Source organism: Chrysemys picta, chromosome 4 (genome assembly GCF_011386835.1).
Source record: "Chrysemys picta bellii isolate R12L10 chromosome 4, ASM1138683v2, whole genome shotgun sequence".
Taxonomy (NCBI): domain Eukaryota; kingdom Metazoa; phylum Chordata; order Testudines; family Emydidae; genus Chrysemys; species Chrysemys picta.
Window position 1 is genome coordinate 17,268,933 of NC_088794.1, and position 27,826 is coordinate 17,296,758.

The following is a 27,826-nucleotide window of genomic DNA, read 5'->3' on the forward strand; positions in this document are numbered from 1 at the left end:
AGTGAACACCAAGGGAGGACACTGTTTTAAGAACAACATGTCTTAGACTATCAAAAGCAAATTAGATGTAGAGGAACACAGATTAGAGGCCCTATCATTTGGCCATAAAGGGACCAACATCCAGTTTACATTGACGTTGCAGGGGGTGATACAGTCCCAGCCTGGGAGGTGAGATTGTGGGTGTGCACAGGTCTTTTGTGCACACCCAGCAAGGCTCAGCCCTCAAGAGCTCTGAACAGATCTAAAACCAACCTCATTTTCGAATAATGCATATTCTCTACACCTTCTCATCCTGTGAGATCCCAAAACACCAAGGTGCCCTAAAGCTCCTGCAGGCTAGTGGGTCAAGCTCATCAGCCCTACGACAGAATATACCAGCTGGTATACTCAACACTATTGGGAAGTGAGAGATTTTTGCCTCATACTGGGAAGGATTATAGCATTTGATTCCTCCTTGGCTCTGTTCCCTTAGGCCCAACCACCTCCCCTTTGCAGCTCTGTGCTCTAAAGTAGCCTTCCTATGTTCCTCTTTACCTCCTTCCTTTTCCATTTCCTTTCAAATGGCCAAGTGAACACAGGTCTACTGAGCTCCACCAAGACAAATACATAACTGGCAGCTGTACCTTTGGATAGCAGCACTGGGTCTGTGCCGATGAAAGAGTCTATAACAACATGTTTTATCCTGCTTGGAAACTCCTTTGTCCAGTCCAGATGGTCCCCTACAGATAAGCGGAGCAAAACAGATCAGGCCAGGCAGACGTTAAGGGGAAAAAAATGAAAGGAAGTGCAACACAAACAGAACCCCTTTTTGAACTACATACCTGATCTCCATTCTACCATGTCTAGGAGCACGATCAGGTGCCAAGTAGCGTAATGACCTGATGAACAAAAGCTTTGGAGACCCTGAATTCTGCTAGTAATTATAGACCTCACCCTCCTTGCTTAGATTCAGATGGTGATCTCATCTTCAGGAGTGTAACAATGGGGTTATTCCATAGATTTCACTGGAGTTATCACTGGCTTTACACCAGTGTAAACATAATTAGATCTGTCTCTTGGCATATAATGGGTAAGGCTGGACATATTAGGCCAGATTCCAGGCTGCTTTGTGTCACTCCATTCATAGCTCTCAACCTTTCCAGACTACCGTACCCCTTTCGGGAGTCTGATTTTGTCTTACATACCCATGAGTTTCACCTCACTTAACTACTGGCTTACAAAATCAGACAAAAATACAAGTATGTCACAGCACACTATTACTGAAAAGTTGCTGACTTTCTCATTTTTACCATATAATTGTAAAATAAATCAGTATAAATATTTTATTTACATATCAATGTACAGTATACAGAGCAATATGAACAAGTCATTTTCTGTATGTACTTTTAGTTTGTACCAACTTTGCTAGTACTTTTTATGTAGCCTGTTGTAAAATTAGGCAAATATCTAGACGAGTTGATGTCCCCCGTGGAAGACCTCTGCATACCCCCAAGGGTATGCATACCCCTGGTTGAGAACCACTGTTTTACATCATCCAAGGGAAAACATACGGCGAGGTGCCAAAGTAGCTTTTAGCTTTCCACAAAGGTATGTACACAGTCCGCTCCCTCCCCTCTCACACATTCCTGTCCTGGGCCTTAAAATAACACAACCAAGTTCATGAAAGAGAATTCCAGGAGAAAAACATTCATCAATCAGTCATTTTGAGTACCAGGTAACTGATACTTTTTCTTTATATTTATAGTTAGTTTTATTAGGGAACTTGGAATTCCATAGGCATTGAGGATGTTCAGGATCAGACTCTCAGGGATTGTCTATATTAGAAAGTTGTGCCAATTTAATTATATCAGCACAGGTAGAGTCCCATAGTGTGGACTCAGTTATATCAGTACAAAGGTGCTTATAGCAGTATAGCAAATCTCATATGGGCAAGAGTATAAGTTATACCACTCTAACTGCATCCATGTAACCAGTGTAACTATTCTGCTAACACATCACACATCTAACGGAAATAGACATACCAGTCAACTTTTGGACCAAGCTGTAGTGCAATTACACCTAGGGATGGGCGATGAGGCCAGTTGCCGTGGGTGCCAATTTCCAGCACATGCAAATCAACATCTGGGTTGTGTGAGCGCATCAAATAGAGGCTTTAATTTTGCTCTTTGCTCTGACTTTGTTTTTTGCTCATCCATTTGCAGGGAACCAGAAAAGAAAACACCTAGGGCCAGCCATAGGAATGAACCACTATTTAAACACTTCTTTCTTGGTTGTGGTATCACTAGCTGGGCATCTCAACTAAATCTAGTTGTAAAATTTGATGTGAGGTGCTCTAACTAGCACACACACAGTAAATGCAGCAATACCTGTAGGTCAGATTTTCACCAGACACTGAGTGCAGTGTAGCGACTACAGACTGTTACCACTATTACTAACTGCACCTCTACCCCGATATAACGCTGTCCTCGGGAGCCAAAAAATCTTACCGCGTTATAGGTGAAACCGTGTTATATTGAACTTGCTTTGATCTGCCAGAGCACTGCTTTACCGCGTTATATCCAAATTCGTGTTATATCGGGTCGCGTTATATTGGGGTAGAGGTGTATATTGCAAAACATAAGCCAAAACAAATCAGTTGAGGAGGCAAAATACTTGTTGAAAGAAAAACCCTATGATCAAGCACTGGCTAATTATTTGACCTACTAAGCATGGGAGAATTAGCTGCAATGAGCATTAAAAATTATATGATAGAAGGAAACAAAATTGCAGCACCATAAGCTATTCAAAACATAATTGTTTGGGTAATCTGAAAATTCTATATATGTGTGTATTTCTGCAAGGCTTCCAGGTACAAAACAAAAAGGAAATGGAGAATAAATGCATCCCCTGATATAATTTTAGCTATAATTTCAGTGTAGTAATTTCTAGGAAAATGGAAGAATTCCTCTGCTATTGTAAAGTCTTCAAGGACTCAATCAACTAATAGCATGTAGTGTTAAATCCCTTTACAGGGTTTAATTTGAAAGGAAGGTGGTATGAAGATTTCATGAAAGTCATCTAGCCAGTAAAAATAATTCAGAGTGAAACAGTCTCTTTTTCATAGCAGAAAGACACACACTTGTCACGTGTAGCACCTTTCTTCATGAGGGAACTTAACATGCTTTAGAAATTTTATTAAAAGGTACACACCATTACCATATATAACATTTAGGATTCTAACCACATGTCGACACCTCTAGAGTGGAAGGCAGCAGCTGTTGTGAATTACCTTACATAGCAGTATAGGATAGGACAACAAGAATACTGTATCTAACCAAAACTACAGGAGAATTCAGGTAGTCAGATCTGCAGCTATATTAGGACATTGCATCCATCCAGATGCTAAGGGAAAGAAGCCATATACTGATTTAAAAGCATACATTTCCTGCAGCTTTAGCGTTTTTTCCTGGGCCTCCAGTCCACATATTTACACTGGCATAACCCTGCCTAGCATGTGGAATCTGATGAGACCACAGCCAATAGATATGGTGGGACCACGGGCACTGGAACTAGACGTGTGGCAAAACCCCCTGGCTTGAGGTTGTTTCCATCGTATACAGAATTTGCAGTTCTGTTCAATGGCTTTCAGCACCCCCACTATACAAATTGTTCCAACACCACTGGGTGTGACTGCAGGACCCAAATTCTAAAAGAGACAAGGAGCATGTTTGGATCTCCCCAAACTGCACTTATAAGGGACTGTAGGGGTTAAAATGATGTAGGCTACAAGCTTCTCACTGCAGGCTTACTCCCAACCACTCAGAAAACACTAACCGTTCATACCACTCCAAAGTTACACATGCCAGAAATGTTATTTTTCCTTCTACTGAGATAAATGATTACAAAGTGTAGAAATACGTAAACTGTAGAAAAATGACTAGATTAACAGCTCCTTTGTAACTAATCAAATATCCTCTTTACATATTCCAAATTCCACAATACCCAGCTTTTCTATAGCACTTTAAATCAGTAGATCGCTAAGCACTTTAAAAAGGAGGTATGAACCATTATTCCCATTTTACAGATGGAGAAATGGAGGCATAGAGAGGTAGCTTTTAAATGGCTGGTGGGATATTTAAGGGCAGTACAGCAACTTTAAGCGGAATTTGAATGGAGAAGAAGGAAAGAATTTATGAAATTGTAATTTTTGCTTTCTGAGCCAGTGCAAGGAATCATGCAACATCTCACTCAGAGACACACCTCTGACAGCATGCACACCTGCCTTCCTACGCTCCTTGTGAGTACACCAGCCAGCAAGGGAGCTGGGATTTTGTTTCAGAGATTTTTCAGGATCCGGTCAGACCTTCTGAAATGTTAACTCCTAACTAACAACCTTTTAAGTCTGTCAATCTTGATGACATGTCTTTTAGTGGGAGACATAGGACGCAGTCCTGCAAGATGCTGGGCACCTTATGGGAGCTGCTTAGTGTCCTCCACTCCCAGCGCTGTAAAAAACAAACAAACAAACAAAACAACACCCCCTCCCAAAAAGAACCAAAAAAAACCCCCAAGCTCCCCCACAAGGGGAGTAGCTACCAGCACTGTCTACACTGCCGCTTTACAGCGCTGAAATTTGCATCACTCAAGGTAGGGTTACCATTCGTCCGGATTTACCCGGACATGTCCTCCTTTTTGTACTAAAAATAGCGTCCGGGGGGAATTTGTAAAGCACTCACAATGTCCGGGATTTCCCCCCCAGGCAGAGCAGACCGAGCGGCTGGGAGGGCTGCAGGGAAGTCCCGGGCTGGACTCCGGAGCAGCTGTAGAGGAGCCGGATCCGCCCTGCATTCTGAGCAAGTGTATCAGCACAAAGTGCAGCCCTCCCCTTTTGCAACTGGGAGCGGTTTCTGCCATGCAGCGTAGCAAAACGGGAGCGAGAGCACTTTGTGCTGATACAAGGGCAGCTCTCCCCTGCAGTCCGGTCCGGGCCAGGGACCGGGTTTTGTTGTGCAGGGCCAGGGACCCGGTTTTGTTGTGCTGGGGAGCTCAGCCACGTGTCCGGCTCGCACAGAGCCCAACACCCTGTTCTGAGCAGCAGGGTAAGGGGGCCAGGGGGCAGGAAGGTTCTGGAGGTGACAGTCAAGAAACGGGGGGGGGGGGCTTTTTGGGGGGAGTGGAGAAAGTTTTGGGCAGTCAGGGTACAGGTAGGGGGTAGGGTCCTGGGGGGCAGTTGGGGGGGTCTTAGGAGGGGGCAGTTAGGGGACAAGGAACAGGGAATCTTAGGTAGGGGGTGGGGTTCTGGAGGGCAGTTAGGAGCAGGGGTCCCAGGAGGGGGCAGTCAGGGGACAAGGAGCGGGGTGGGGGGCTGAGAGTTCTGGGGGGGAGCTGTCAGGGGGCAGGAGTGGGGAGAGGGATCAGAGCAGTCAGGGGACAGGGAGCAGAGGGGTTTAGATGGGTTGGGAGTTCTGGGGGGGGGCTGTCAGGGGGTGGGGAGTGGTTGGATGGGGCGTGGGAGTCCCAGGGGTCTGTCTGGGGGTGGGGGTGTGGATAAGGGTTGGGGCAGTCAGGGGACAAGAGGCAGGGAGGCTTAGATAGGGAGTGGAGTCCTGGGGGGCAGTTAGGGGCAGGGGTCCCAGGAGGGGGCAGTCAGGGGACAAGGAACGGGGGGAGGGTTGGGGGTTCTGGGGGGGCGGGAAGTGGGAGGGGCAGGGGCGGGGCTAGGGCGGGGCTCCTCCCGTCCTCTTTTTTGCTTGCTGAAATATGGTAACCCTACTCAAGGGGGTGTTTATTCACTGCCCTGAGGGAGAAAGTTTCAACTCTGTAAAGTGGCAGTGTAGACAAGGCCCAAGTCTCCACCTGTGTTCCTCATAACTGACAAATTCAGCTTCAAAGTGGTAGTTTTAGAACTATGGGGCTCTCTTTGTCAGTAGGTGCACTTGCTCTGATGGAGGAGATGATCTACATGTTCACCAGTGTGGCGATGCTGTCGTGCTGGAAGGTGTTGGCGGTGCTCAAGAGGGTCTTTGTCTATAAATAAATCACAGATCTGATTAAAATGAGTGTATAGTAAAAGCTTTTTTTTCAGGCTAAATGGAAGGAACAATTAAATGCTCCTTTTATGTAGTGAGATAGCTGGAAATAACAGAAACTACCGCCCAAGGCAATGGGCCACATTGCAAGGCCAGATCAAATAAACAAAAATGTTACCTCAGGAAATTAAGAAGGAAGAGTTTCCCCTGGGAATGGTTGCAAATGCAGGGGAAGGGGACTGTGTTTAGTAAGCTGTATGTGTTAGAGGCAGAAAGGGCTGTGAGAAGGAGCTGAGACATCGAGCATCTTGGGCAGAGGACATCCTGGAGAGGCAGACTTGGAAATAATGAGAAACCTCCTTCTGTTTGTACTGTGTTCAGGGAAAGAGCACTTGGTGTACATTCTTTGTAAACAGGACTTCACCAAAGAAAATATCCAACTCCTATCAGTTTCTCTTCCTAAGGGACACCACATTTCAAGACTAGTGGCTCAGGCCAAGGAATAAAACTGTATTTACACAGTTACAGTGAGCTGCCCACAAGCGACGTCAGGCTGAGCAACTCTGAGTATTTCAGGCAACCCAGATAGCATCTCTAATGTATGAGTACCAAGTAACTCAAGTCTTCAGTAGCTTTTTACCAAGAGTTTGAAATGTGCTTCAACTGGCACAAAACGTGGCAAAATGCTGTTTCCGCTCAGAGCAGGAGAGGCTCGATAGAATTTCACTCCGGCTGCTTAAGCAACAACTGGCTTTTACTTTTTGTTTGCTAGTCAATTTAGTGCTGGTTAAAGGGAGGGAAGAATAGCACTGAGCAGAGGCACGTACAGCCAGGCACAGTGCAATCTTCCCCCACACAGCTTTGTCAGTACCTTCAATCCCCTGCTGTTCCTGGCAGGAGCTCCCGCGGGGCTGTGCCAGTGCTCCTTAGTTCTATCTACAACACACCCTTCTATTTAAATTAATCCCTCCTTCCACTCCCTGTTTTAGGCAAAGAATGGCATTCTTACCAGCAGTACTCTCTCCTATTTAATCCAGCGCCTCTTCTCTGGAGTAATGTTTTCCCTTGAGTTAAAGCACTGTTTATGAGGTATTTAAATCATTAGTTACATGTTTCAAACTATCTCCTAGGAGATGGACATACAGATTCCCCAAAGAGAAGGATGACACAAGATAGACCCCTGGAGTGCCGTGGGGAGAAGGATGGCTTTGTGATTCAGGCAGCGGACTGGGAGTCAGGAGATGAGTGTTTCTTACCACTCTGCTGTCAGTTCTCCCACAGACTCGCCATGTGGACTTGAGTAAGTCTGAATCTTTCTGTGCCTCAGGTTCCTAGTCTCTAATCTGGATATAAGACCAGCATACCTTCCTTCTGGGGAGGTGTAGGTATAAGTCTATTAATGTTTGTGTTGCGTTTCAATGGGCACCGGCAATGAGCCCAACCTCAGTGCGGGTTATAAACTGCTTTCCTGGGAATAGTCAGTTTTACTGGGTAGTATTTGTTGCAGGGCCAGCAAGGGAAAGTGCACCTGAGACTCATGTATGAACATAGAAATCACCCTCTCTAGGTTGGGTTTGATCTGAACTGACACGGATCTGACAAAGGTCTGTAGAGGCACATTTCTGCCATGCAATTAACTCACAACAACCAAACCAGATGTATAAACCATGTAGCCTCGTAGCTCAAATGCTTCCCTAGAGCTCCCTGCCCTGGTTTTGGTCAGCACAGCCACCTTCTCTCTCTCCCCTCTTTGAAGCCTGGTGTATCCATTGCTGACAATAGCTGTCAGCAGTAGGTGCAGCTGAATCAGTGTTGAGCATGGTTAACTGTAAGTATAACTGAGGCAAATTGTAGTTTCGGTACCATTTCAGAGACCATGGTCATTGTCAGCAGTGAGTAGCTTTCTTAAAGCGGCCATGGCCAGAGAGTCACACGTTTCTTTTGCGGGGCTTTCAGCCTAAAGAAGCTCAGCTGCCCTTTAGCTTCCTGATCTGCCCGGCAGTGCTTTAATGTTGGTAGTGAAGACAAACCCACAGTCTTTCTCACCTCCAGCAAAACACAAAAGCAACAACAGAACTGACATACCAAAACCAAACAACAGTGTGGATTTTGTTCCTTTGCTGACTGCTTCCCGATAAAAGGTTTTAGCTTTGGAGCAGGCAGGTACTTGGCAGAGAGGCATACGTTACACAATGTTTGTGTCTGTACTGAGACGGGAAATGGAATGGCTTCATTAAGATGGGGATGGGGGAGACTTGTCCAGAGAGGTGCCAAAAGAATTGGGATTTTTACGCAAGATGAAAAAGGGGAGGGGAAGTGCAAAGAAGGTTCCTACGTAATGTGAAGACGCCGAAGTCTGAATTTGGGAGGAGACGGAAACTACAGTGCAAAGAGTGTCGCCTAAATTCACGGCCGATATAAATTGGCCTCACCCTAGTGCAGTTAGAGCTGTGTCTATTTACACCAGCTGAGAATCTGGCCCTGTGTTCACAGTATAGGAAGCTCACAGGCCATCAGAGGTGTAGTAGGAAGGGAGAGCCTGAAACATGAGGCCTGGTATCAGAGCCCAGAGGCCTGAACTAAAGCAGTAGTCAGGCCCTGCTGATATAAAGCAAAATTAGCAAAAGTGATCTGAGCTCACAGAACCTGAAAGAACAGGGCTGGTACTGGAAAACCACACACATTCCTAAGAAGTGACAGGACACTCACAGAAACACATGCCAGAAGGGTGGTACCAGAACACCCCATATCAAGTATGCTACAAACGCACTTCCCAAAGATAAAAGGAACATGTTGACACCTCCTAGAGATAAGGTCAGGATGACACTGATGGAAAGAGGTGTTTGATTGAACCAAGCACGTACAAGGTAAAGGGTGGTAACTAACCATGTCAGAGGGGCAATACGTAATGTGTTTGTATCGGTGTATAAAGAAGGGTCTCAGAGGGAGTGTCTTTGTCTGGCTGAGGAGGAAATGGAAAGTCGTAAGAACATAAGAATGGCCATAAGGGGTCAGACCAAAGATCCATCTAGGCCACTGTCCTGTCTTCCAACAATGGCCAATGCCAGATGCCCCAGAGGGAATGAACAGAACAGGTAATCATCAAGTGATCCATCCCATCTCCCATTCCCAGCTTCTGGCAAACAGAGGCTAGGGACACCATCCCTATCCATCCTGGCTAATAGCCATTGATAGACCTATCCTCCATGAACTTATCTAGTTATTTTGAATCAACATCTTCTGGCAAAGAGTTCCACAGGTTGACTGTGCATTGTGTGAAAAAATACTTCCTTTTGTTTGTTTTAAATCCCTTGCCTATTAAAGTCCTGCCATTCACAGAGCCGGTCCATTGTTACGGGCATACATGTGCTAGCGTAACTGTAGACATTGATCCGGGGAGCTAGGACCATACTTCGTCAACAATAAACCTGTCTAGGTGCCTTTGCTACTGAAATGGGGCTGTGGTTTTATTGGGCAATTCGATGGAGGTCTGCTGTGTCCCCTAGCTGCACAGAACTGGGACAGCACACTGAAAGAAAACACACACACAGCCAACAACAGGCAGCCTACTGCCATAATTGGTTAATGCCCACTTTGCTCACAGCAGCCAACAGCATGTGCTTTATGGTAACTCCTCTCAGAAAGAGTCTCTGCCCTCTCCTGCTTGGCTGTGTTCTCCTCGGATGGCAGGCCTTCTCCTCCAGCACCCGTCATCTCGGCTGCCTTACATTCTGTTCAACTCCCCCAGCCCCACTGCCTCAGAGTTTGGCCATGCTAGAGTTGCACTGTGAGCTGGCTCCTTCCTGCTCCTCCATTGTGCATTTAAAACAAAGCAGCACTGAATTGCATGTTTTCTTCCCCTGGACACTTGGCCAGTTTTAATACTGGCCTCTCCTGTCCCTGGCTCTCTCCCATTGGCATTACTCCTGCACCAGCCCCCAACACAGGCAACGCTCATGGGCCCATCCCAGTCAAAGTCCATCAAAACAAGCTCAGACAGGACCCACTGCACCTGACCCAAATAAGTTCACATACACAGAATGGGAGCAGAGCCTCAGATAAGCCATTGCTGCCAGCCAGTGGGTGAGACTACATAGATTTTTGGTGGGACACAAGGTATGTGGTGTAGCATTGGGGTAGGTACCAATGCACCACATAGGATGCCTCTCCCCACCCTCATCAGCAAAGGAACTGAAATATCAAAACCAAATATCTTCAGGCTGTATTTTCCAATGGAGTGCAGCATGTGGAGTGGTGTACATGGGATGCTGAGCTCTTTTGAAAACCAGACCCTCACTTTGGTGCCTAAACAGGAGCCAAATTATTTTGAAAAATCAATTGCAGGGGCTGAGATTTTAAAGTCTGTCTGGCCCCAGGGTGGTAATGAATGTTCAGAGTAGCTCTTCGTGATAAAGCTTTTAGCTCTGCAGCGTGCAGACCTTTGGCAGAGACATGGAAAATGAAAGCCTTACATAATGTTTCTGTATGCTCAGAAACGGAATTATCTCATTTAGCAGGGGAAAATGATGGACAAATATCCGCCCTCCTACACAGTGTTTCCTTTGGCAAAAGGGAACTGGAAGAAAAGCTGAGAAGGTCACTGCAGACCGTATCTGTGGACACAATTGTCAGCTCAGGAGGGGGATGGATCCAAAGGGGGTTTTTTGCATTTGGGTGGTGGCAGTGTTTACCAAGCCAAGGTCAGAGAAAAGCCATAATCTTGGGAGTTTAATCCAAGTCTGGACTGGCAAGTACTAGTTTTTAAAAACCTTGCGGGCCCCCACTTCCTGCACTCAAGGTGCCAGAGTGGGGATTCAGCCCTGACAGTAGTGGTCTGGAAAGCATCTGTTACCATGGAAGAATGCTTTATTTCAGCAGTGTTCTTTGTCGTAGTCTGATCTGGAAAATGGGGGGGGCTAGGGGTGGGAAATCTCAGGAAAACAACTCATTCCCAGGTACCTTGCTTGAGGGCTGGCTATTGTCGTAAGTATTGTGAAACATAAAGGGGAGGCAGAGATTCAAACACTCCCTAGGATTCACTTGCAAATCGTCACCTTGTGCTCTAACTATGCAAAACTCGTTAGGTACATAGCTCATTGCGTGGAGATGACTCAAAGAGCCACCCTTAGCACTGACGCAAACAAGAAAAGGTTGGGATGGGAACAGCGTGTAAGGCTTTCATTTTCCATGTCTCTGCCAAAGTCTGTATGCTGGCTACCCTACCTTGTGCAGGGCTGTGTTTGCGACCAAGAAGTTGGGCCTAAGCGTAGTGCAGCACAGGTCCAGCCACATGTCCATGCCCTGGAAATGCCCCCAGGACACACTGTACTGGAAATCCCTGGCGGGATGCATCAGAGCCGTCAGATGCATGGACTGTTTGGCTGAGAAGCAGAGAGATGAATTGGGCCCCGCCCCATGATTCCAGCCACCCACACTCAGGCACTACATCACTATTTGGCTCTGGCTCTAGGGGCAATAACTGAGCCCTTAGGTTTCACATGTGAGCTTGGACAATAAGTGCAGATTGAAACAAAGAATGAGTAACTGACATGAATAGGGCGACTAAGCACCAACACCCTCAAAGTTTTATATCAGGGCAATAAAAGGCTCTTGGGTTAATCAGCGATGACACAGCAGGAAGATGAGTGCAACAAAGGGTGGGATCACAATGGAATGTGCTATTGGTTGAACAATAGAAAATGCTGCTGAATCTCTCGTTAGATCTTTAAGGAGAATTAAACTTAGTTCACTACAATGTATTGTAGTGAGCAAGACACTAAAGGGCTCTGTTTTCCCCAGGAATCTGATTTTTAGCAAGTCATTTTGCTCCTTCAAAGAGTTTTTCTTGAATAGGGGGAGAGCTGTTCTAGAAAAGCTCCCCAGCAAGTTGGAAGGACCGACACTCACAGAAGCCAGGAGCCATATTCCCCTATGACTGAAGGGAACAGATTCATATGAGCAACTGAACAGGCCTAGTAGATCATCATATCCCATTCATCCCCTGCAGTGAGTACAGGCCTGTTTTAGCAAATTCTCCAGTATCCTGTTGTTATAAATAGAAAGCTGTGTCATGTACAGTCCCAGCGGAAACGTGTGACGACTTGTTATGTAAACATTAGCAGAACTCTATGCTGGGAAGAGTTTGAGGGACTGCTGTAAAAAGTCAAAATAAAGAGGTCCCTGAATTGAAAAAGTAATTCCTGGGGTGGTTCTTCCCACAACCGCTAGATTTCTCCACTTCTGGTAAAGATGCTCAGACATTGGAACTATTTCACAGGTAACAAAGGGATAAGGCCAGACTGTAGAAACAGGCCCTCTGCTACCCGCCTGACACATACTCACACCAAGCTCTACGTATGTATGGGCGCCAATAACCAAAACGTCTGTTAGCCCAACGGATCAGCACAACAGTCTTATCTCCACCAGCCTGCGATTATACAGGCTTCCAGGGCAAGTTTGTAAGATGACGAATGCACTTTCATAGCATACGCAGTATAACCTTCCAAACTCATTTCAAGTGCTAATTAGACAGAAAACCAAGAACTGGGACCCAATCCTGCTGCCCTTACTCACATGAATCATCCTAGTGACACAACCTTCTCTTGTTTGTGTCAGTGCTAAGGGTGGCTCTAAGTCATCTCCACGCAATGAGCTACATAACTAGTTTTGCATAGTTAGAGCACAAGGCTACGATTTGAAAATGAATCCTAGGGAGTGTTTGAATCTCTGCCTCCCCTTCATGTTTCACAATACTTAAGACAATAGCCAGCCCTCAAGCAAGGCACCTGGAAACGAGTTGTTTTCCTGAGATTTCTTTTCCCCCATTCAAGCCTGTCATTTTTCAGATCAGATTACGACAAAGCACACTGCTGAAATAAAGCATTCTTCCATGGTAACGGATTTCCTAGAGCACAAGGCTATGATTTGCACAAATGAATCCTAGGGAGTGTTTGAATCTCTGCCTCCCCTTCATGTTTCATAATACTTCAGAAAATAGCCAGCCCTCAAGCAAAGTACCCGGAAATTTGTTGTTTTCCTGAGATTTTTTTCCTATTCAAAACTGTCATTTTCCAGATTAGACTATGACAAACCACACACACTGCCTGAAATAAAGCATTCTTCCATGGTAACAAATGCTTTGCAGACCACAATCCACTGATTTCTTTTCAATTCTCCCAGACCAGCTGACATACACAAACAGGAAACTGTCTCTGCCTGTATGATCTCAAACAGATCAAAAACAACAAGGAGTCCGGTGGCACCTTAAAGACTAAGATTCATTTGAGCATAAGCTTTCGTGGGTAAAAAACCCACTTCTTCAGATGCATGGCAAACAGACCCAGTTATTCACGGTTGAAAATGTCAGCTTCTCTGTGAGGTGTGTCTGGTTCAAAAAGTGATGCCATGTTTTCAAACTCAGTTTCTCGGAACAGGCACAGCAGGAAATATGAACTCATTTGTTATCAATGGGAAACAGCTTATCTATGCATTTCTAATGGCTTATTTTTACTTGAAATATAGCGGGGACTAACTAGAGCTTCATCATAAAACTACCCTGGGGACGTTAAAATGGCAACATTAATTCCAGTAACTCTTGTGTGGTTCTAGGGGAAGTTTCAATTTGCAAAACACAAACAAAACCCACAGCTGGTAGTCCCAGCAGTAACCTGGGGCTGAATGGGCCATGGACATGGAGCTCCCATCTCATCAAAGGTAGTCCCTACAGGGCAGGATTTAGGACATGTTGCCAGGGGCAGCGTGGAGAAGCTTACAGTGCTGCTATCCATGCTGTACTTGTGTTGAGAATAAAGAACTTCCCTCTCCAGGGCTGGCCATGTAACATTTCAATAGCAATGAACAAGTCACCTACTTCACTTCCCTCCCCATCTGTTCGGCTCCAGCCTGCTTCTGAACCTTGGCCCAATGGTTAGATGCCACCATGATGAATGCTGAATAAATACCTGAGAGATATGAAAGCTCTTTGGGGCTGGGACAGATTCTCGATTTACATTATGTACAACACTGAGCAAACAGTTGACAAAAAATCCACCTTGCTGCCATTCTGGACCCTGAGTTTGGTAATTAGTGATGTTTATACGACCAGTATTCAGCCCAGTTCACACAAGCATACATCAGTGTCAAACAACGAGGAGTCCTTGTGGCACCTTAGAGACTAACACATTTATTTGGGCATAAGCTTTTGTGGGCTATAACCCACTTCATCAGATGCATGGAGTGGAAAATACAGTAGGCAGGTATAAATATACAGCACATGAAAAGATGGGAGTTGCCTTACCAAGTGTGTGGGGGGGTCAGTGCTAACGAGGCCAATTCAATTAGGGTGGATGTGGCCCATTCCCAACAGTTGACAAGAAGGGGTGAATATCAACAGAGGGAAAATTACTTTTTGTAGAGCTATAGCAGATTATAGTGAGAGAATGTGCCACACTCTCTCAGAAACTGCGGAACCACCTGATCAACATCCTGTACAGCAAACAGGAGAAGATCAAGAATGAACTCTCAAAACTGGAGACTCTCATAAACAAACCAACCTTCCACACAAACTTCCTCGTGGCTGGACTTTACAAAAACTAGCCAAGCCATTTACAACACACACTTTGCTTCTCTACAAAGGAAAAAGGACACTATCTATCTAAACTCCTACATGCCACAAGGGGCCACAACAGAGGTACCCTTAACTCACCCAACAATATTGTTAATCTATCCAGCTATACTCTTAGCCCAGCAGAAGAGTCTGTCCTACCTTGGGGCCTCTCTTCTGCCTCCCCACCCCCACGAACATGATACAGTTCTGCGGTGACCTGGAATCCTACTTTCGCTGTCTCTGACTCAAGGAATATTTCCACCACACCACTGAACAGCACACTAACCCACAGAAACCTTCCTACCAACGCTACAAGATGAAGGATTCTGCATGGACTCCTCCTGACAGTTGAAACAACAGACTGGACTTCTACATAGAGTGCTTCCGCCGACGTGCACGAGCTGAAATTGTGGAAAAGAAGCATCACTTGCCTCATAACCTCAGTTGTGCAGAACACAACGCCACCCACAACCTCAGAAACAACTCTGACATTATAATCAAAAAGACTGACAAAGGCGGTGCTGTCATCATGAATAGGTCGGAGTATGAACGAGAGGCTGCTAGGCAGCTCTCTGACACCACATTCTACAGGCCATTACCCTCTGATCCCACTGAGGGTTGCTCAAGAAACTCCCTGAAGAAGCACAGGAACAAATCTACACAGACATACCCTTAGAGCCCCAACCAGGGGTATTCTATCTGCTACCCAAAATCCATAAACCTGGGAATCCTGGATGCCCCATCATCTCAGGCATTGGCACCCTGACAGCAGGATTGTCTGGCTATGTGGACTCTCTCCTCAGACCCTGCGCTACCAGCACTCCCAGCTATCTTCGAGACACCACTGACTTCCTGAGGAAACTACAATCCATCGGTGATCTTCCAGAAAACACCATCCTAGCCACTATGGATGTAGAAGCCCTCTACACGAACATTCCACACAAAGATGAACTACAATCCATCAGGAATGGCATCCCCGATACTATCACAGCAAACCTGGTGGCTGAACTTTGTGACTTTGTCCTCACTCACAACTCTTTCAGATTTGGGAACGATTTATACCTTCAAGTCAGCGGCACTGCTATTGGTACCCGCCTGGCCCCACAGTATGCCCACATCTTTATGGCTGACTTAGAACAACGCTTCCTTAGCTCTCGTCCCCTTGCGCCCCTACTTGCACTATGCTGATGACATCATCATCATCTGGACCCACGGGAAGGAGGCCCTTGAAAAATTCCACCAGGACTTCAACAATTTCCACCCCATCATCAACCTCAGCCTGGACCAGTCCACACAAGAGATCCACTTTCTGGACACTACAGTACAAATAAGCGATGGTCACAAACACCACCCTATACCGGACATCTACTGACCTCTATACTGACCTATATGCCTCCAGCTTTCATCCAGACCACATCACACAATCCATTGTCTACAGCCAAGCCCTAAGCTACAACTGCATTTGCTTCAATCCTTCAGACACCTACAGGATCTCTATCAAGTGTTCTTAAAACTACAATACTCACCTGGGGAAGTGAAGAATCAGATTGACAGAGCCAGAAGGGTACCCAGAAGTCACCTACTACAGTACAGGCCCAACAAAGATGGTAACAGAACGCCACCAGCCATTACCTACAGCCCCCAATTAAAACCTCTCCAGCACATCATCACCCTCCACTTGGTAAGGCAACTCCCATCTTTTCATTGCTGTATATTTATACCTGCTTACAGTATTTTCCACTCCATGTGTCTGATGAAGTGTGTTTTAGCTCACTAAAGCTTATACCCAAAAAAATTTGTTGGTCTCTACGGTACCACAAGGACTCCCCATTGTTTTTACTGATACAGACTAACACAGCTACTCCTCTGAAACCTATCAATGTCAAACACATTCAGTATATTCCATTGATATCACAGATAGCAGTGAATGATCAGTCAGGAAAGGTAACAGTGACAAACCATTTTTAACAGGAACAGCAAAGTGAAATGGGCTGGAGATTGTACCCCTCTATTTAACCACATTTACTTCTTACACTTCAGAGGCTTAGAAAAAATAGCACATGGGGCTGCTTGTGGAGTGAAGTATTACTCAATCTGAGTAAGGGGGACATATTGGACCCAGAACAGTAGGGTAGGTAGTGCACAAAATGATTATTAGAGTGGCCTCTAGTGGTAGATGGGCACATAGAAAAGATCACATTGCCTACCTTCAACCAGGATAGCACAGGAAAGCAGCCGTGATGACAAATAAGAGGCTGTGGGTCAAATTCAACTCAGTCTCTCTGCAATTAGAGACACTGCCTGGGTGTGTGGGCGTGTTGCAATGTGATGCTGCAGAGTACAGGTGAGACAAGCAGCCAGAACCCCCCAAAGCACAGCTAACAGCCAGAGATGCAGCTTGGATGTGCTGAGTCAGTCACTTCTGGGCTGAGCTCCTAAGGATCCCCGGGGTGGATTTAAATTCCTGCTCCCTGACACCACTAGCTCTCCCAACAGCAAGTCACCCCCTGCCCCACTCTGTGAGCTCAAAGAACAGGAGTACTTGTGGCACCTTAGAGACTAACAAATAGAACATATATTGAGGAGATATATATACACACATACAGAGAGCATGAACAGGTGGGCATTGTCTTACCAACTCTGAGAGGCCAATTAAGTAAGAGAAACTAGATACAATCAATTTAGGATTGAATAAGGACTGGGAATGGCTGAGCCATTACAAACATTGAATCTATCTCCCCTTGTAAGTATTTTCACACTTCTTATCAAACTGTCTGTACTGGGCTATCTTGATTATCACTTCAAAAGTTTTTTTTTCTCTTACTTAATTGGCCTCTCAGAGTTGGTAAGACAACTCCCACCTGTTCATGTTCTCTGTATGTGTGTATATATATCTCCTCAATATATGTTCCATTCTATGCATCCGAAGAAGTGGGCTGTAGCCCACGAAAGCTTATGCTCAAATAAATTTGTTAGTCTCTGAGGTGCCACAAGTACTCCTGTTCTTTTTGCGGATACAGACTAACACGGCTGCTACTCTGAAACCTGTGAGCTCAGTAGTGCTCCCAGGTCCAAGGAGACAGAAGCTTCCCCCACCTGCAAAGGCTGAGTCTGCAGGTTATTTCTCTGCTGCTGTTCTTTTTCCATTCGCTGCTCCTGGCTTTATACAGCTAAGGGTTCTCACTGGAGGAGACGGCAGCACTGTTACATTTCTGGCATAGGGACAGTCACAAGTGACGTTATTCTCAGAGCAGCGCTATGCTATCCCTTCCTGAGCAAAGCCTCCACGGCAGCAATGATTTCTGAGACAGAATCATTTACCAGCCATGTTTCCTACTTATCCTATTGGCCAAATTAATCCCTGCTGTTACCCCAGGAATGTAGCTGAATCCGTGACCCCCCTGGGTCTATCAACGGTAGTAAAAAAAAAAAAAAAATCTAAAAACTGGCACGCCCCCCTTATTCCACAGGACAAGTTTCCCTTCCACCACCTTGCCAGTTCAATTCAACCCGGACCACGCTAGGTGCGAGGGGAAGGATCAGTCTCCATGGGCTCACTCAGGGCAGGTCTTCACTACAGGGGGGGGTCGATTTAAGATACGCAAATTCAGCTACGTGAATAGCGTAGCTGAATTCGACCTATCAGAGCTGACTTACCCCGCTGTGAGGACGGCGGCAAAATCGACCTCCGCGGCTTCCCGTCGACGGCGCTTACTCCCACCTCCGCTGGTGGAGTAAGAGCGTCGATTCGGGGATTGATTGTCGCGTCCCGACGAGACGCGATAATTCGATCCCCGAGAGGTCGATTTCTACCCGCCGATTCAGGCGGGTAGTGTAGACCCAGCCTTAGACTTCTCACTGGGCTGGAGGAGGAGGAGGAATTAGTTCTTCACTCTCAGTGAAACGATCCTTTAAACACGCTGGGCATCTCCCTGCCTTACAGCCAAAGGGACAAAGTTATAAAAACAAAGACAATCAGCAGCTATTACAATTGTATTTTATTGTAGCCCTGCAGGGCAAGAATAGTTACTTGATTACAAAGGTGTAGGTTAGAGAACACCCCTATTGTTTATTGGGGAAATGGCTCAGACGGTTCCTTCTCTACACTTGAGATTGTATCATCTACTCCTAATGTGTGTGTGGCTGAGTACAGCTATAGAAGTGCCACGGGTGACAGCAGATTTCAAAAATAGCTCTGTTCAGTTTGGCAAGGCTGAGTGTCCCTAAAAGGAAGCATCCTGCTGACTTTGTAATTGAGCAGACAAGGCAGAGAATAGGCTTTTTTCAGCCCCTACACATTTTTAGAGTGGTGCAGGAATTTATTAACATCACTGTTCTTAAGGTGTGGGGAAATCGGGCATTTAAATACCCATTCACCACTTCGAATGTGTACGTTTTGGTGCATTAAAGTTAAATGTCAACAGTAATTGTGGGATGTCTACAAAGCTGAAGTTCGTCTTGAGTTTCCTTTTGCATAGGAGCTAAAGCTCGTATCAACTGATAATTTGCTTCCATGCTACTTGGTTAACTTACCTAAGGAAAACCAAATCTCAGCTCAATCCTTCACTATCACTATAACCCCTAAAACCTGTGTGAGGACCTGAAATCCCTAGTTTATCATCAAGTGGAAAATGAAATTTGTGAAATTCAAGCGGAAAGAACAAAAAATCCTAAAAAATGGTGCCCAGGAAGGAAATCTGATCCCTGATTTACTGCCTATTCTGACTTATTAGCAAGTTCTATGAAATCAGTAAGAATTATCCTTTCTGTAGTGTAATTATATGAACTGCATCCAAAGGGGAGACACTTTATCACAATATGGATCACAGGTCTCAGCTAGTCATTGTGACTTTAGCTCCTGCTTCAGCTTCTCAATATCCAGATACAGTTTCTGCACTTCCAGCAGAGTTCTCAGTTTCTCCAGAGGGACACCACACTCTGTGAACTCTCTGCTCTCCAGAACCATCTCACACACATCCTTGAGAAGGATTTGCCCTCAAGTATGCTTGCTCCTTTTTGAGTCTGAACCATGATCCAGTGTGTTACATGTATCTGCCTTGGGCCTGAGCATGCTGCGCACCCTCACATCCTAGTCAATTCTACAGAAACTGACAGTACTAAGCATCAGTGATGAGGTTTTGAGCAACATAAGGTTCTGGCACATAGATTAGAAACACATTGGGCAGGAACCAGCCCTCCTTTTACATAGAGCTGAGCACACTGCAATCTCTCACTAATTAGTAACACACACTTGAATTGCCCAGAAAACCTGACTGTTTGTAATAGGAAAGTTTTCCTCCTGTTGTGATTTTTACCCACCAAATTTTACTTTTTGCATGGAGCACCTCTGGCTTTGGACACCCAACTGAAAAGAAAATGCAGAAGAGAAGGCCGTTCAATGAGAGGAGTAGATGCACTGTGAATGCTCGTTATTGCTCGAAATGGAAGAGAACAAATACACCCAAGACCCTTTACTCACTGTTTATTTCACTGCAGTTGTTCTGGTTTATAAACAACCCATAAAACCAGCTACCCTGTGAATCTCTCTCTGAATAGAGAAAGAGGGTCCGTGATTGAGTGTGGAGCCAACCATGAAGTGAATTGGAATAGCAGGTGTTCAACACCTTTCAGGGTTCAGCTCAGAGTGAGTATCAAGAGATCCAATCAACACCTTCAATGAGGCATTCGATTCCAGGCCCACCATTCTACAAAACCAAGACCTAAAGAAAAGCATTTGAGTTAAACACAGAAATCCCATCCAGTATTTTATTGACTGGCATTTCGTGGAGGTGTCACCAGCTGGGGCAGCAGAGCACAGGTGGTTTTTGGGATCGTTAACATGCAGTTTGTTCCTGTGCACACTTTTGGTAAAAACCTCTTCCCTTTATTGCAGTCGGACTCCTCTGCATCGAGGGACAAGTGCACGCAAGTCAATGGAGTCACCTGGGATTTCACTGGTGGAATGAAGAGCAGAACTTGCTCCTTAACAGCGTCTTACACTCCTATAGTGACTTTCATCTTGAAGGATCCCAGGGGGCTTTTCTAGATACTACACGGATTTGCACTTTACAGGAGCCCCTTCCCCACTGAAATGCAGCCTCTTCTAGGGCAGGGCACAGAATCCAAGCAGACAGGGGTTCATGTTAAGTCTGGGATAAGGAACAACCAAAGCTAGTGCACTTATGGCAGCTGACCTATTTCCCAGGCAACTCACACTGAAAACCCTGCCACACAGGAACAGCAGACTAAAGCTTAACCTCTTACTAGAATTTTTTTTAAAGGAAATAGTCTCCAGGGGCATTTGAAGCAAATAGTTTCGTCCTGCACTGGCTTTTCAATGATGTTGGGATGACTGGCAGGTTATTCCCACTTTTTGGAGTCAGGCTGTTTCACAAACTCCCTGATGTCACATCCAGACGGCACCAGATACTTAAAGGGATGATACCAGGAGAGCTGAGTTGGGAAACCAGAAATCTGGAGACGGGTGACAGGCTGACAATATCCTGAACAAACCGTATGGAATTAAGATTAATTTAATTCAATGAAGTTTAATCTTAGGCCTTGGCTACACTTACCGGCAAGTTCGACGGCTGGAAATCGAACTTCTGGGTTCGACTTATCGCGTCTAGTCTGGACGCGATAAGTCGAACCCGGAAGTGCTCGCCGTCGACTGCGGTACTCCAGCTCGCCGAGAGGAGTACCGCGGAGTCGACGGGGGAGCCTGCCTGCCGAGTGTGGACCAAGGTAAGTTTGAACTAATTCGAAATAAGGTACTTCGAACTTCAGCTACGTTATTCACGTAGCTGAAGTTGCGTACCTTAGTTCGAATTAGGGGGGGTAGTGTAGACCAAGCCTTATTGAATTAGGGTTAATACCTTTGGAGTCCATTGTATTAAAACGCAATTGTGAATGTGTAGTGGCATTGCATGTACCTTCTCTAGAGGAAGGGGGATGCTAGTGTACTTCCTCGGTTATCAGCCTTTGAAGTCAGCCCCCAGAGAGGTGCATATACCAGTTCATACTGGAGTCTCCAGGGACTGACAAAGAAAGCGTTTTTGGATAAATAGCTTGTTTGGTTTTTTTTAACAGCCTCAGGGCTTTCTTCCTCATCCAGCAAATGGATAGGACCCCTTGTCCATGGAGGGCCCCAATCCTTTGGAAAGAATTGCAAGGATCAGGTGCTTGTTCTGAGCTAGAGCTGTGAGGAATTAAGAACCAGAAGGAATCCCCGTTGGGTGGGAGATGAAGGACTATGCCTGCCAGAATCCAGAGACGTGGTGGGGTTAAATCTGGGAAGCTTATTAACATGCATGTTCTCCCTGTAATGCTTTTTAACTTTAAAATAAGGTAGACCTGCATAGGAAGAACTGTGCGGTATGTATAACTGTAGCAATTATACCTGTTAAAAACCCTCTGAAGAGAAAGCAAGCAGATGTCCCTGGTCAACCTGTCTGTGCTGGAAATATATGGTGAAAGGCAGGTACTGTGCTGCCTGGAGTTACTCCAGTCAGAAGGGACAGAGACACGGGTCTTCACTCAATAGACAACAGCTGAGGTGCTCTGACCTTTATACCTTCACCTACATGGTGCGAGGGCATCCAGGGAACAAACACTGCCCCAGTGGACACTGCTATTCAAAAGATTCTGTCTTGCACACATGGTGCTCATACACTCCACAAATGCAATCTGTGTAGACAATCACTCAAAGAACATTTAACACCAGTTACACTGCAGCATCTCCAGTCATGGACTATTTTTAAAACCATTTAAAAAATTTAGTTTACAGTCACATTCCTGATTTGGGAGCTTTATATTAAGTAGCAAATTTAGCAACCCACCAAACCATGCCTCTATAAAAGCCTCAAAATGCCAGCTCTTAAGATGGGCAACCCATCAAGAACAAGCCCAAGATGGTGGAGCTGCTTGGATACCAAGTATATGAACACATTGTTAGCTAAATGCAGTGTGTGTGCATGAACACTGCACTGCAGTCACCAACATGAGGATTGCACAATGACCTTTCTTCCCCCAAAGAAGTATGAGCCTTCACTGCCAAGGAGCCCTCCGAGAGAGTTCTGAAAAAGAGGGTTGCCAAAAAATCCCGCTTGTATGGCTTCCCTTCCCTCTTCCCCTTCCCTCCCCTCCCCTTCAGCACTCGAATAGTAGGGTGCTGGCATAAAAGCAAAACCTTAGTTTAAGAGTTTTATTCTACTTAAAGTCAACTGTTTGTGAAATGAGAATTAACTGCAGTCTTGGAACACTGAAGGGAGATAAGATGACCACAGGATGTACAACAGGCAAAATGGTTTCCAGAAATCATTTATTAAGTGACGTTGCTTCTTTAGCGATTGGGTTTCCAACAGTAACTAGTTTTCAAGATATGTATTTACAGGAAATCAATATGGACTTTCCTCAGGTTTATGGGTTTGCTTAGCAATCAAAATATAGTTTTTCCTGGGACGATAGAATAAGAGGAGGATAAAAACAGATGCTACTAACCTTTGCATTCAGGGGCAGGCCCACTCCACTCTCCGTTGATATGATCTTTCATTGTACAATGAATGGAGGCCTCTCCAATAAGAGAGAAGTAACTCACATGTGTAAGTTACTGCTGAGCCATAGAGAAACTGTTGTTCACTCTGACCAGTATGGGATCCATGGGTGATATCAGGAGGTGGAAGACAAGGTATTGCTGAAGCAAAGAAAGGCAACATGAAAATTAAAGTTTCCATTGAAGGTGAACTGAAGAGAGAATTTTCACTAAGAAAGTTGTCTCAGATCCCCCCAGAAAGCTATGTAGCCATTTGGAAGGGGACTTAACATTGCAATGTAACATTTGAAGCAAGACCTCTTTCAGATTCTGAAGGTTTTTCTGCTTTTAGGCTTGACCCAACCCAGTACGTCCATTGCTCAAGGAGGATGCTCCATAAAACACCAGCTCTGGAAGATGACCTTAACAGAGCATGCCCCTCCCCAACGTTAGCCTCAGGGAGCCAGAACCTCTTGCCCAGCATCTCTAGAGGTAGTGTTGTTCCATCAGCAGAAAACTAAGCTAGGGCATTTCTTGTAGCAGCAGCAGATTCGAGACTGGACCATCAGCAGCATGATTGACAGACTAAGCCCAGAAAGCATCCATGAGATCAAATTAAAATAGAGACAAATTAATTGTGATTCACTCCCAAAGAGCCTCAGATTTTAAGTGGGTAGTCAGGTTTGGGAAGGGTCAAGACTTTTTGAAGTCATTATCATGCCTTTTACTTAGCAAGCAGGATTACACCAGATACAATAGCAAAGAGGTGCCATGAGGCCTGTTGGATTATGAATATTAAACAGTGCCAGGTGAACAATTTGGAAGGGACTTTGTTTTTAAGCATTGATTCTATTGGAATCATCTAAACACCACGGTGAACCATAGTATGATTTCATTCTCTCCCCAACCAAACATACATCCTCAAGTTTTACTCTTATTTGAATTAAAAGATATAAGAAAGAACGGTTACTTACCTTCTGTAACTGTTGTTCTTCGAGATGTGTTGTTCACGTCCATTACACATTAGGTGTACGCGTGCCGCGTGCACGGACGTCGGAAACTTTTTCCCTTAGCGGCTCCCGTCGGGCCGGCAGGGCCCCCTCCTTCCTGCCAGAGCGGCGCCCCGCTCCAGGGTATATATATCCCTGCCGACCCGACCTCTCCAGTTCCTTCTTGCCGGAGACTCCAACAGAGGGGAAGGAGGGTGGGAAGTGTAATGGACGTGAACAACACATCTCGAAGAACAACAGTTACAGAAGGTAAGTAACCGTTCTTTCTTCTTCGAGTGATTGTTCACGTCCATTACACATTAGGTGATTCCCAAGCTTACCATTGGAGGTGGGTAGGAGTCAAGGTACAACTGACTGTAGCACAGCCCGACCGACCATCGCGTCCTCTCTGGTCTGATGATGGATTGCGTAGTGGGCTGTGAACGTATGTACGGACGACCAGGTGGCTGCCTTACAGATCTCCTGGATAGGGACCTGCGCCAAGAAGGCCGTTGAGGACGCTTGGGCTCTAGTCGAGTGGGCCCGGATCTCCGGGGCCGGAACATTGGCGAGCTCATAACAAGTGCGTATACAATGCACAATCCATGCCGACAAGCGCTGTGTCGAGATAGGCAAGCCTTTCATACGTTCCGCAATAGCAATGAACAGCTGGGGTGTTCTGCGGAACGACCTGGTCCGTTCCAGGTAAAATGCCAACGCCCTTCGGACATCCAGGGTATGTAGGCTGCGGTGGTGAGGGTCCGTATGGGGTTTAGGAAAAAACACCGGTAGGCAAATGTCCTGCCCCATGTGAAACTGTGATACCACCTTTGGGAGGAATTTGGGGTGCGGCCTCAGTTGCACCTTATCCTTATGGAACACTGTATAGGGTGGTTCCGAAGAGAGGGCCCTCAATTCCGATACCCTTCTGGCCGACGTGATGGCCACGAGAAACGCCACCTTCCATGAGAGGTGCGTGAGGGAGCAAGTGGCTAGGGGCTCAAAGGGAGGACTCATGAGTCTTGTTAGGACTAGGTTCAGACTCCACGCCGGAACAGGCGGGCGTGAGTAGGGAAACACCCTTTCCAGCCCCTTGAGGAATCGGGCCACTGTGGGGTTGGAGAACACTGACACTCCCAACTCTCCCGGATGGAAAGCCGAAATAGCGGCTAAGTGAACTCTAATTGAGGCGGGTGCAAGCCCTTGATTCTTGAGGTGCAGTAGGTAGTGCAAGATCGACGGAACTGAGGCTTGTAAAGGCTGTATGCATTGAGGCTCACACCAGTGGGAGAACCTTTTCCATTTTGCCAGGTAGGTCGCTCTTGTAGAGGGCTTCCTACTATTAAGGAGGATTTGCTGAACTTGGTGAGAGCACCTGTGTTCTGCATCATTCAGCCAGAGAGATACCACGCCGTGAGATGTAGCGAAGACAGGTTCGGGTGGAGTAGGCGACCTTCGTCTTGCGTGACTAGGTCGCGATGGAGGGGGAGGGTGATTGGATCGGCTATGGACAGTTCCAGCAGGGACGTGAACCAATGCTGGCGTGGCCAGGCCGGGGCGATAAGTATGATCGTTGCCCTGTCCCTGCGGGTCTTGAGGAGAACCTTGTGTATGAGTGGGAACAGAGGGAAAGCATATCTTAGGCTCCCTCCCCATGGGATCATGAAAGCATCTGCTAATGATCCCCGGCTGAGGTTCTGGAACGAGCAGAACTGAGGGCATTGGCTGTTGTCCCTGGTGGCGAATAGATCCACCCGGGGAAAGCCCCACCTCCGGAAGATCGAATGCAGGACGTCTCGCCTCAACGTCCATTCGTGCATTCGGTAGGAGCGGCTGAGGTGGTCTGCTAAGCCGTTTTGAATCCCTGGAAGATACGTCGCGATGAGGTGTATCGCATGGGCTATACAGAAGTTCCATAATTGGAGTGCCTCGTGACAGAGCGGAGAAGACCGGGACCCACCCTGCTTGTTTATATAGAACATGGCGGTAGTGTTGTCCGTCAGGACTGCCACTCTGTGACCTTTTATGGTGGCGCGGAAGGTCTGACAGGCGAGGCGAACCGCTCTTAGCTCCTTCAGATTGATGTGAAGCAGCTTGTCTTCTCTGGACCACAGCCCTTGGGTCCGCAGTTCCCCCAGGTGCGCCCCCCAACCCAGGTCCGATGCATCTGTTACCAACGTCAGAGTGGGCTGTGGAGCAGCGAAGGGGATCCCTTCGCATACCTGTTGGCGATCGAGCCACCAGCGTAGCGAGCTGAGCACCTGGTTTGGGATCGTGACTACTTGATCCAATGGGTCTCTGTTGGGGCGATGCGTGTGGGCGAACCACAACTGTAAAGGCCGGAGCCTCAGGCGGGCATGTCTGACCACGTGTGTGCAAGCTGCCATATGCCCCAGAAGCTGCATGCAACACCTTGCCGTTGTCGTGGGGAATTTTTGGACCGAGCTTACGGCTCTGTGAATTGACATGAACTGTGCCTCTGGTAGGCTCGCTTGCGCGGTTACCGGGTCCAGGGTTGCACCTATGAAGTCCAGCCTCTGTGTGGGGACTAACGTGGATTTGGGCACATTGACCCGGAGGCCGAGCTTGTCGAACGTCTGCAAGGCCAGCGTCACGTGAGATCGGACCTCGGCCTCCGACCTGCCCGCGAGTAGCCAATCGTCCAGGTACGGGAACCTTTTTCGAAGGAAGGCTGCTACCACGGACATGCACTTCGTAAACACCCGTGGTGCTGACGCCAGGCCGAAGGGCAGGACTGTAAATTGGAAATGGCGCTGGTCGACAACGAAGCGCAGAAACCGTCTGTGGGCCGGATTGATTGCGATGTGAAAATCGGCATCTTTCATATCGAGGGCAGCATACCAATCCCCCGGATCCAGGGATGGGATAATAGTTCCAAGGGAGACCATACGGAAGCGCGCTTTGATCAGAAACTTGTTTAGATCGCGCAGGTCCAAAATAGGACGGAGGCCCCCTTTCGCCTTGGGGATCAGGAAGTATCTGGAATAGAATCCTTTTCCCCTTAGGTCTAGAGGGACCTCTTCTACTGCTCCTGCAGCGAGAAGGGTCTGTACCTCCTGTATGAGGAGTTGCTCGTGAGAAGGGTCCCTGAAGAGGGACGGGGAAGGGGGATGGCAGGGAGGGGGCGAGGAAAACTGGAGGGTATAGCCCGCCCTCACTGTGCGCAGGACCCAGCGGTCCGATGTTATGCGCAACCAGGCCCGGTAGAAATGGGACAGATGGTCCTTGAAACCCAGAGGAGGATCCGGTATATGAAGTGGTACGCTGTCCTCTGGGCGTAGCTTCAAAAGCCTGGTTTATTTCCCGGCTGCGGCTTGCCCTGGCCGTGACTCTGGCCTTGGTTAGGCGTATTGTTACGTCTCCGCCTGTTATCCCTGCCTCGATGGCGGTAAGGCTCGTGCCGGGGGCGAGGGTGGTATTGCCTCTGTGGTGGCTGGGGCTTAAAGGGTTTACGCTGCGTTACCGGAGTGTGCATACCCAACGACTTAAGGGTCGCCCGCGAGTCCTTAAGGCTATGCAGCCTGGCGTCCGTTTGGTTGGAGAACAAGCCCGAACCTTCAAACGGGAGGTCCTGCAGTGTGGTTTGCACCTCTGGCGGGAGACCTGAAGCCTGCAACCACGCGGAACGCCTCATCACGACTCCCGACGCAATTGTTCTAGCCGCAGCGTCGGC

General features: G+C 46.8%; 1 protein-coding gene across 6 annotated transcripts in view; it reads right to left on the reverse strand.

Annotated features, from left to right (window-relative positions):
• Positions 1-27,826, reverse strand: part of CR2 (complement C3d receptor 2) — a 194,513-nt gene that overhangs the window by 134,295 nt on the left and 32,392 nt on the right. For 2 of the 6 annotated variants that reach the window (XM_065594555.1, XM_065594554.1), the window contains exon 4: positions 23,113-23,305. The exons of the other annotated variants lie outside the window; for them this stretch is intronic. In XM_065594555.1, the coding sequence (XP_065450627.1) occupies positions 23,113-23,164 (52 nt within the window). In that variant the 5' untranslated portion in view covers positions 23,165-23,305. The remainder of the gene's footprint in view (positions 1-23,112; positions 23,306-27,826) is intronic. 6 annotated transcript variants of the gene reach the window in all.